The 10,873-nt window shown below is 37.8% G+C and overlaps 1 protein-coding gene across 1 annotated transcript; it reads right to left on the bottom strand.

Annotated features, from left to right (window-relative positions):
* Window positions 1–6,197: 6,197 nt before the first annotated feature.
* On the bottom strand, window positions 6,198–10,629 carry mat2al (methionine adenosyltransferase II, alpha-like). Its single transcript, XM_079551326.1, has 10 exons — window positions 10,609–10,629; window positions 10,258–10,350; window positions 7,886–7,963; window positions 7,685–7,807; window positions 7,498–7,610; window positions 7,282–7,425; window positions 6,999–7,217; window positions 6,732–6,914; window positions 6,537–6,670; window positions 6,198–6,323 (listed from the first exon to the last, which is right to left on the bottom strand). The coding sequence occupies exons 2-10, from the start codon at window positions 10,328–10,330 to the stop codon at window positions 6,221–6,223; spliced, it is 1,170 nt and encodes a 389-aa protein (XP_079407452.1). The 5' UTR covers window positions 10,331–10,350; window positions 10,609–10,629; the 3' UTR covers window positions 6,198–6,220.
* Window positions 10,630–10,873: the final 244 nt, after the last annotated feature.

Raw genomic sequence — 10,873 nt, 5'->3', positions numbered from 1 at the left:
TTTAATCATTTCCTAATCCCCATCATTTCTGCAGTTTCAGTGATATTTTAAACCATAGGCAAATATCGTGATAATATCGCTAATCGCAATTATTTTGGCCAAGATAATCGTGACCCCAAATTTCATGATCGTCCCATTCCTATCTGGCTCTTGCCAGGTGATCATCAGTTGAATTACAAAGATCATCTGAGCAAATATTCCTCTGCACTCATTAAAGTGGAGTGTTTTTAGTTATTTTGATATATATATATATATTTTGAATAATTAACGTAAGAAGTGGTTCTCAACTAATGGGTCAGGATCAAAAGTGTGTCTGAAACCATTAACGGATGCAAGTGCATGAGCCAAATGTAATGTGATGATACATTTGATTGTTTTTGATTGACTTATGATCAATGGTCAATTGAGAACACTGTATGTGGATATAATAATGGGTCAAATCAATATCTTCTGCTAAAATATGGCTTGTCTGGTTGAGAATCTCGGACAAGCTCCATATGTGATATGTGAGAGTTAATGACCAACATAAGCAGTACGGCGCCTTTCTCATCTCCAGAGCGCATTGTTCTGTACAATAAACACACAGTGTCTTAAGCACTAGCTATTGGGGAATAAAAAACTGCTTAAGACTCAAATCAACATGATTTCTATGCAGTGAGGTGAGTGGGGGTGATAATGACCTCTGCCGCTCCGGGGAATAGGCCCTATTGCTGCACACTATCTTTTCATTCTCTGTCCTCATTTGCATTCTCATCAGTATGCAATACATTTCTGTCTGAACCCTAAGACCCTAACTGATGCATAATACACATAAATGAGTATAAAAGTGAGCATGATAATTAAAATTCACATTAATTACCAAAGGGTGATGGGTAAAGGAAAGGGAGGGGAGTGGATTTGCAAGCACTGAGCCAATGAATGGTATTATAAGCATAAAAAGAAGGAAGAGATACAAAGGCAATAGAGATGAAAGGCTCTTGTCTTAACAGTAAATCCTGATGAGGATTAGCGGAAATGATATAGAGCAGTTCAAACTACCGTCCCGGTTGGTGGTAACAGGCAATATAAGCAAAAACTGGAGAAGATGGGAACAACGCTTTCAAATATACATGACTGCAAGTGGTGCTGAAGGAAAGGAAGCTAAAGTACAGGTAGCCATCTTACTGCATGCACACACAGAAGATACTCTCGGAGTACACAACACACTTGACGTACAAGGGATACCAGTGGATGACATTTTATATGCATTCAAAGCATATTGCGAGCCAAAGAAATACACAGTGTTTGAAAGACATCAGTTCTGGGCTTATCACAGGGCAGAGTCAGTCACCATAGAGAAATGTGTGACGGAGTTGAGACAGAAAAGCAAGGACGGTGAATTTGGTGCATCAGAGACAAGATTGTGTTCAGTTTGAGAAAGGCTGTTAAGAGAGTCAGATCTCACACTGGAGAGAGCGATTGTGGAGACGGCCAAAGCACAAATACAAGCAATGAGTACAACAAGAAAGAAAGAAAATAAGCAGCAATACATGCAGTGAACAAGACCAAAGGCAAAGACAACCAACATAGAAAACAGGGACAAAAACTGCAAGTCCTGAGTGACAGCAAGAAAAGACAGGATGAAGTGTTCAGGAAATGTGGAAAGTCACATCAACCAAGGCTTTGCCCGGCATTTGGAGCCCGAAAGCGTGGTAAGCTCAATCACTAGATGTGAGTCTACAAAAGCAACACATAGGATGAAAATGCATGATTTGTGCCCAGCAATAGACACACTTTCTATTGGGACAGTGAACATTGACCACGTGGTATTCAGACATAAATGCTGGTGACATGTCTGTTAGTTTAAAGGAGCTAGATGCAAGTTCGCCACCACTGCCACCTCAGGTCATACGTGTAACTACACCTTCTATATCCAGCTCATGCATGACGGCAATTCGGACCCGAAGTAACAACTTTTTGAGTGACAGTGCAGGATTTTAGAGGCAGTTGTCTGAGCTCATTCTACACATTAGGACATTGCTGGAACATGTAGGGGGAGGAAAATACATAATTGTAACATTTTTAAACTCCGTATAGTCCCTTTAATTTAACAAAACATTGACGAGAAAAGCCAGACGCGAAAAACAAATAAACTTGCAACTGAAACCGACCTTGCGTTTGTGGCGTACGGTGGAGTTGAAACCAGAAGAACAGTTTCACTGGAGTGCTCCACTGCCCAAACCAAATCCAACCTGCTGTTCTACATATCAAACCACTCACACACAGCTATCCTAGGCAAGGATACATTACCATACTTAGCCAGGGCTATATTCACTTATTCCATGCCATCCTGTTAATGTTTACATGTTATGGCCAATAAAAATATGATAAAATGTAAATCTTTGGATGGATTTAGTTAAAGCAGACACTGTTTACTCACTCTTGTGATTTTAATAAAGATCAGACCACATTTTATGAGCAATTTTGGCAGAAATGTAAGAAATGCCAAACGGTGTGCTCACATTTTCCTCCCACTGTTTGTCTCAAATTGGCTCACACGGCTGTCATGGGCACAGCAAGTTACTTTCATTAACTGCGGTTCTCTGAATGTGCATGGTCTGAAACAAATTACTGTCAGGCTAAAACTCAGTGGTAAGATAGAAATAAGCAGTCAGGTGCAGGTTTCGATTCAGTCCCTGAGCAGAATATTGCTTCGAGCCCCAGACAGGCCAGCACCGGCTCTTAGGGGGTCCACAGGGACACTCCCCGGACACACAGCGGAGACAATCCAGCTCTGGCATTTTCAGAGCGGCCTTAAATGCCAGGACACACCCCTGATCTCATGAGCATTTTAAAAACAATAATTAAATGCACCAGAGTTCTTTCGTTACTCTTATAAATGCAAATGTGCTTTCAGTGTGCTTACAAACCTTATGAAAAATGTAAATAGGTAAGGTATAGAGCGTCACATGAAAGATGGACAAATATCTGATTAAATATTCTGAATATGTTTGTTACAGTGTATGTAAGAGTAAGTTGCTCTGACTGCATGCTCTACACCCCTTATCGGTACATGCCAAACATTTAATAAGGTCCCTGAGTTTTTATGATCCACTCTTTCCAACAACTTGCAAAACTGCAACAGCTTCGTCAATGCCACAGTTCACAAATTCGCACAGTATTATTCAGATTCCTTCCAATATTATCATTAAACTATAGTTTTCGTATTAATCATATTATTTATTTAAGTAAAAAAAAACACACTCTAAACTCAGATACACTTTAGATGAACACGACTATACAATACAACCACAGGCGGGTAATTCTTTAGGCTATATTAAACTAAAGTTGTACATGTACATGTAAGTATCTGTACTCTTACTTTAGTTTAAAGAAAAAGTTACTTGTTCCAATGTAAAAGTAACCATATTATGAACCATATTGTTCAAAATGATTTTATAGCCTATAATTTCATGGCATTTTTCTTGGAAATATTGGAATTTTCAATTTCAATTTTACTTTATGTTTATGTTTATTTTTATGTAAGATTATAGGTCTGCTCTTAGCATGATTTGAACTTGACGGACAAAAAGATTGAAAAATTGGTTAGAAAATAACCCCACTTTTTATGAAAAATGTGTTTTCATGATGGTTGGCCTGATCACAAAAATAATCATCACAAAAAACAAACAAACATCTTTGTCCATTTAAGTATATTTTGTTCGGTGTAAGAGCAGATCAACAGCTTAGGCAGATTTCTTCTTAAACCAACATAACTGTCTTGGTGTTTTTAAAGAAGAAAAGATGGGGTAAACTGACCCAAAAACGTTGGTCCAAGAAACAATGAATAACAAACTACAGAAAATGTTAATGTACAATTCTATAGTTTTTGCATTGTTTATTGGTGGGTCTAGGTCTAATAGAGACAAATGATAATAAAATATTACATTACATTATTTTGGTTTTGTTAGAGCCAAAACGGCATGATCTACTGTACAGATGAAAAGAAAAATATTAATTACAATATATATATATATATATATATTTATAAAATTGCTTATGGGAAACACTAAAATGTAAAAAAAAAATGTTTAGTGTCAATTTCATTTTTTAAATCTGGTGGATCAATTTACCTCAAAACCTGGTTCAACTTACTCCACTCCTAAGGTAAAATGGTAAACACTTTTTTTGAAGGCCAGCATCTTAAAAAATATTAAAAATATTCCAGATTAATTTTGAAGATGCAACTAGAAAACATCTAAAAAAAATCTATAAATAGTAACACATTGTATTTTATACTGTTTTACACAACAACCACCAAAGCAAAAAGTGTCTCATCTTATCCTCAAGGAGTATTTTCTAGTATTTTTTTTAACTCTTACTAGAGTCATTACATGGGTCACTACCTTCCACGTCTACTTTAGTAAAATTATTTCAAAGTATCGTTATTCTTGTGTACAAAAAGTGGCTTCTGTACAGACCTTTTGAATACAATATAAATACAACAGCGCCATCTCTCGGTAATTAAAACCTGGGACAGGCATGGACTGTGCGTAAGAAGGTGATAAACTGTAAGCTCCCATCTCACGAGGACCTGTACCTCATTTTTTTTTATATTGTACTTTAAACAATAGGGGTGTCCAAACCTATTTCACCGAGGGCCACATATTGACATGTATTACAGCATGGAGGGCCCGCACTTTGGACATGCCTGCCCTAGTCTATATTCTTGATGCTCCATATAAGATACTTTTACCCAGGAAACGCATATGAAACAGTCGTAGATTTTATTTACATATAAAAAACGTATGCAATTTTTGCTATCATGTTTGACATACGTGACATACATGAGTTTTATAATAATACATAACATTTGTATATGGTGATTTTACATCATATAGGATCCATTTATAATTCTGCTAAAACAGATACGATTTATATGCATTTTTGATAAAACTTTTCCATATGGGGAGCACCTCCCGCCACAAGAACAGTTTTTCCTCCGGGTACTCCAGTTTCCCCTACCACTAAAAACATGTACAATAGGCCAGGGTGAATGAGAGTCTGTTTGAGGGTGTGTATGGGGGACGACAGATGGAAATTAGCGCAAGGCTACAATCTGGTGAGGCTTGTTCATTAACATGCACTGTCCCTACAAAATAAACCAATAAGCAAACAATATAGCATTAAGGGCCACAGATCTGTGGTCAATGCAAGTAACCATTGAACCGGGTGCATTTCAGAGGTTTTAACAGTGTCTCACATCTTCATTTTGCTTTAGAAGATCACAGAAAACATTTACTTTTTGAGGCTATAATTGTCTACAATGATTAAGTTTGCAGTAAAAAGTACCATCTCTGGCAATGTGTGCCAATTCAACAAGAAGTCTGAGGGCCACCAGAAATTGATCTAAGGACTGCATTTGGCTCCTGGGCCACACTTTGGACACCACTGACTTAATGCATCTGTACATTTGTAAATCCATTCACGCTTGTTATTTTTTATCATATTTTAACTTAACATGTTTATGCATGCCCTTATAGTTTTTAGTTTACTATTTATCTCTACCAACTTCAGTTCTGTTTCATGATGCGCGTTTGAACCAAGGAAAATCCCTGAACTCTGAACAGACAACAATGTATGGCCTATTAAAACAAGGGCAAGGAAAAGACGACAATAAAAATGTGCTTTTCACAAGAATTTAGTGTTTCTGGAAATTAACATTTGATTAGATCGTTTACGCATAAATCTAAGTATTTCCAACATTGTCAAGACTAAACTTTTCCAAGGTTCATCAATGATCTGAGATTCATAAGACACATCAATGAAGCCATTTAGAAAATTCACAGTGCAGGTCCTTTTATTATCATGATTAGAAAAAAAGTCTCTGTTCTTCTGTAACACTTTGGGCGACAATGTTGCAAAAAAGAGTGATTTTAAACAAGTTCTCGTACAAATATGTTTCCTCCTAAACACAATAGCTCTACACACACACACAACAAAATCCACTTTATTTTTTAACTTTATTATATAGATGTCACAAAATGTATATAAAAAAAGAATTCGTACCCAAAGGTTAATCATGAAACATGTTGGGTGCATGTTATGGGTCAGTGTAAGAATGTTAATGTAACCCTCAGTCGATAACGTGAAGATTAGCTCAGGTTGGCTCAGGTTGGCTCAGATTTGCGCTTTGAGTGCGTAATGTAGGTGGTAGGTTGATCAGGTTAACAAATCACTTTTAAAATACCAAGGGTTTAGGCTGTTCCCACGGAAATTCTTCTCTGCCGAAGTGACCATAACAGGCGGTGGCCTGGTAGATCGGTCGCTTTAGACCCAATTCTCTATCGGGAAAAATATATATATATACAGTGAGAACCATATGTTTACATACTAAATACTAAAGTTCTAATTGATCTAAAAGGTAAAAGTTAATTCTGGTTTCATGTCAGACAGTGAGAAAAAAATGCAAACGTGTCTTTTTATAAAGTGTAAGTAAACATATGGTTCCCACAAATAACAATACATAAAAACACTGCTGGTTAGTATTTACTTACTTGACAATCACTCCTGGTCTGAGATCGAAGTTCTTCTGTACAATTTGCAGCAGCTCATCTTCATCTCTGGAGGATGTGCCATAGTGAAACACAGAGATGGAGAGAGGGTGGCTGATGCCGATGGCATATGAAATCTAAAAATGACCAGATAACAGTTTTACACAATCAAATATATTAAAGGTGATTTTTATTTACCTGGACAAGGGCCCTTCGACATAGTCCAGATTTCACCAAAGATTTGGCGACCCAGCGGGCGGCATATGCTCCCGAGCGATCCACTTTTGAATAATCTTTTCCCGAGAAAGCGCCCCCTCCATGTCCACCCCATCCTCCATAGGTGTCCACTATGATTTTACGTCCAGTAAGGCCAGCATCACTCTGTTTTTTGTATCATAGACAGAAGGTTAAAGGTCAGCAGGAACATAACCACATCATTCAAACATAATTGGTTCCAATACCCACCTGTGGACCACCCAACAGGAACTTCCCACTTGGAAGCAGATGGTAGATGGTCTTCTCATCCAGATATTTCTCAGGAATAACAATTTTCACCACCTTGTCCATCAGTTGGTGCCTGATCTCCTCTAGGGTGATGTCCGGACAATGTTGCACTGAGATCACGACTGTGTGAACTCGCTGTGGCTCCATTGCCCCCATGTTGTCTTTATATTCCACAGTAATCTACAGTGGTAAACCTTAGTCAAAAGCCCTTAAACATTATGGTTCACTGTAAGCTGCAGCGGACCTGTGATTTGGAGTCAGGCAGTATCCAAGGACACTCTCCACTTTGGGACAGCTGTCTCATCCTGTAGTTGAGTTTATGGGCCAAGAGAATGGTCAAAGGCATGCACTCTTCTGTCTCATCTGTAGCATACCCAAACATTAGACCCTGAAAGGCATCATTATTGTTGTTTAAATATATTCCTTATCAAATTGTGGTTTCATGGTAAAGGTTTTGAACCTGGTCACCAGCACCAATATCCTCTTGATCTCTCCCTTCAAAGACACAGTCAGCGATCTCCAAACATTGTGGCTCAAGGGCAATCAGCACATTACAAATCTTATAGTCAAATCCTGCAGGTTGGAGATAAGAACTTCAAAACCAATTGTGATAATAGACAGGTTTTATCAAATGCTAAATGATTAACCTTTAGCTGAGTCATCATAGCCAATCTTCTTTATTGTATTTCGTACAACAGACTGAAGATCTACGATAGCCTTTGAAGTAACTTCACCGACCAATAAAATCATTCCTGTCTTTGCTACACACTCTGTCACAAATACATGGTTACAATTATGAGCAGCTTTGAAAACAAAGTAGTCATTTTATGTTCTTGCTACACACATACCACAGGCCACTTTAGAGTCCGGGTCTTTACTCAGATATGCATCAAGTACAGCATCACTAATTTGGTCACACATTTTATCTGTGAATGAGAAAAACAGTCAGGGTAAACAGTCTTCAAAACAAACAAACAAAAAGAGTCTATAATAAAACAGTTTCACTTTAAGCCTTTGGGATATTATTTTTTAACTGGTAGCCCTTGAACAACTTAATGCTCTTGTAGTAGCACTCGGCTCTAAAAGAAAACAGTTGGTGACCCCTGGTTTAGGGTTTGTAGTAGGGCCGGGACTTTTTTTCGATTAATTTCGATTAATTAATTACATAAGGTTTAGTGCGATTAAAAATATTAATCGAGTGCTCTAATTAATTGCACTTAATTTCGACACTTCAGTTTCTTTTTTTCCTGCAGATGTTGCTTAGGCACAAACAACACGTAAAGCCAAAAACAATTTGACTTTTAAACTTGTTTATTCACACAGTTAAGCGCCGACATAAACCCATTTAAAAAGATCATTCTCCAAAAAGTGTTAACACAGGCCTCACATCTCCACTTCAGACGAGTTCAAATGCAGGAAAATGCAAAGAAGCATCTAAAGTACACCTCTAAAAAATAAACACAACCCCTAAATAAATGATACTCAAGGGGAGACACTACAGGCAAAACTAAATTTTTTCAGTTTTCAGGTTTTTTGTCCAAATTGGTCTCTGAACATATGAGCTTTCACCCGGAAACAGAAAATATGCCTAATCTTCACAATAACATGTTTAAATATTGCGCTGATTCAATGTTCCCCCATAGACTTATATGGGACAATGCAATTTCAAGGCCCTTTTTCTCAAAACACATTTTTCTGTCATTGTGGCGACACTATGTCCACGTCAGTCGGACCTAAAGACTTCACACTTTCCAGCTTTGGACTGAACACGATTTGGAAGATTTTTTCAGAGGGATTTTTTTATTATCTAAAACCTAGCCCCATTTATTGAGTTTTGAATGTCAAAAAATAAGGCGAATTTCTTTTTACAATTTTTTCCACTAAAAAACTGCTTATTTTAAAACTAAACAAGAAATCCTCTGAAAAGGTCTTGGTAACTCATTTATCAATAAAATGAAACCATAAATATGAATGTAGCTCTATCCATTATTCAGATCTTGTCGCCGAAAAGATGGGAAATTTGGGGCATTTTTAGGCATAAAACACCTTGTTCTTATATGAAAAGATAAAATGACAGAAAACTTGCAATGTATTTTTTTCTCACATTTATGCCAGTAATCTATAGCAAAAGTTTCAAATTGATATCTGTAAATATAAATGTTTTCCCTATTCGCCTGCAGTGTCTCGCCTTACTCGATTAATCAATTACAAAGGCCATAATTAACTCGATTAAAAAAATGTAATCGTTAATGTCTGTTACCACTAGGCAGTGGTATATGAGCATACATTGGAAACCCACAGTTATACACATACACTTTATTTTTCAAAAAAAACAAAAACAAACAAACAAGCATGCAAGAGAGGTGTGTACCACGCCTTTAAGAAAGAGCCTCGAGCAAATATATTCAACACCTCTAATCAAAGAAAAACAGGTAAATCACTGGGCTTTTATTATTTTTTGTCATATCAGGCCAGATTTACAGTAGCCTTGTTATTTTACTAATGTAACTGGGACTAAAAAACAGCCCTGGACTCTGACCAGCCTGGCCCAAATTAGCGTAATTGTGCACTTCCACAAATACATATTTTAACCTTTTACCCTCCGCCTAAACACTAACGAGTGCATTTTCCCCAGTTCGGCTTTTTATTATTATTATTTTGATCGGTATCATCAGCAAAAAGAACTGGAAAGGTGGTCGTAGAAACAGAAGCAAAATCATTAATATAAATAATTAATAATATTGGTCCCAAAATTGAACCTTGTGGCACACCATACTCCACGGAATTCCTTTTAGATTCATGTTTACCCAAATCTAAAAGCTTCTCGACTGGAGATCAACAATGTAACGCCTCATTTGAAAGCCAAGACCTACAAAAGTGATGGAAACTTTTCGTTACGTCGCCACATTTTTGTCAATTTTTTAAATTATTTTTTTTCTATCATTTTTTTGTCCCTGTTTTTCTCATGTGTTCGTCCTCTTTTTCTCGCTATTTTGATGCTTTTCTTTTTTGCTTTTAGATTTGGGTAAAGCTCGGTTGAGGCGGGACCGGTGGCCCTAGAGCCAGTGGCCCCTCGGTGCTCTTCCAGAATGGACACATGGCCAGTCCGCCCCTGTTTATCACAATATCAGGCAGCATTGGCACAACCGGGGTAGAAAAATTAAAAAATGAACGTCATCTCGTGCAGCTAAACATGACGTGCACACACAAAAATATTTACCAGAATGCCCCTCTCCCACAGACTCAGAGGTGAAGAGAAAGTTTTTCCCGCCTGAAGTTGCTCTGGAATTCATCCTTAGCTTTTGACAGTTGTCTGCAAAAACAAAAAACAAAAAACAAATCAATCGAACACAGCAAAAGAGGACGAAGGGCTAAGTCTGCCTCTTTTATAGCTGCTCCCCTCGCATCGCTCAATCATTAACCTGCAGAAAGTTACTGCGGCGCGACTTTAAGGTGGGCCTGAAGTTACATTTTGAGTGAAGTTAGAGCCAGAAGAGAAGTCACAGTCCGACAGAGCGAAAGCACTTCTCTAAACCCAACCAAACACATCGGTGAAAATGGCTTAACTCACACTCGGTTTCGCAGCTGCTGCCAGGATAGGGAAATGATGCGCGGTAGGCTGGACTAGACCCACTTCAGCTTTTACTGTGCGCGCGCGCCTGGCAAACATCTCCATATCCGTCCTCTACGTCGCAGCTGATGGTGAGTACAGTTTAAAAAACGCCATTCATCACCATTAGAAAAGACAATGTTTGACTTTTAAAGAGTTCACAAGCTTAGTAAAGTGAATAAAGTGCAACACGTGTCAGTTCCGTTTCTTTTTTGGACACATGATT

This window comes from Gobius niger (assembly GCF_951799975.1).
Source record: "Gobius niger genome assembly, chromosome: 2".
NCBI classification, from domain to species: domain Eukaryota; kingdom Metazoa; phylum Chordata; class Actinopteri; order Gobiiformes; family Gobiidae; genus Gobius; species Gobius niger.
The sequence above is the reverse complement of the archived record's forward strand: the minus strand, read 5'-3'. Positions and strand labels throughout refer to the sequence as shown.

What these genes read in the sequence shown, in the direction of transcription:
- mat2al (XM_079551326.1), bottom strand. Translation starts at nt 10,330, where the DNA reads ATGAATTCCAGAGCAACTTCAGGCGGGAAAAACTTTCTCTTCACCTCT. An exon ending in CTATGATGACTCAGCTAAAG is followed by an intron (nt 7,611 to 7,684) that starts GTTAATCATTTA and finishes TCCAACCTGCAG; the next exon opens with GATTTGACTATAAGATTTGT. An exon ending in GTCGAAGGGCCCTTGTCCAG is followed by an intron (nt 6,671 to 6,731) that starts GTAAATAAAAAT and finishes GGTCATTTTTAG; the next exon opens with ATTTCATATGCCATCGGCAT.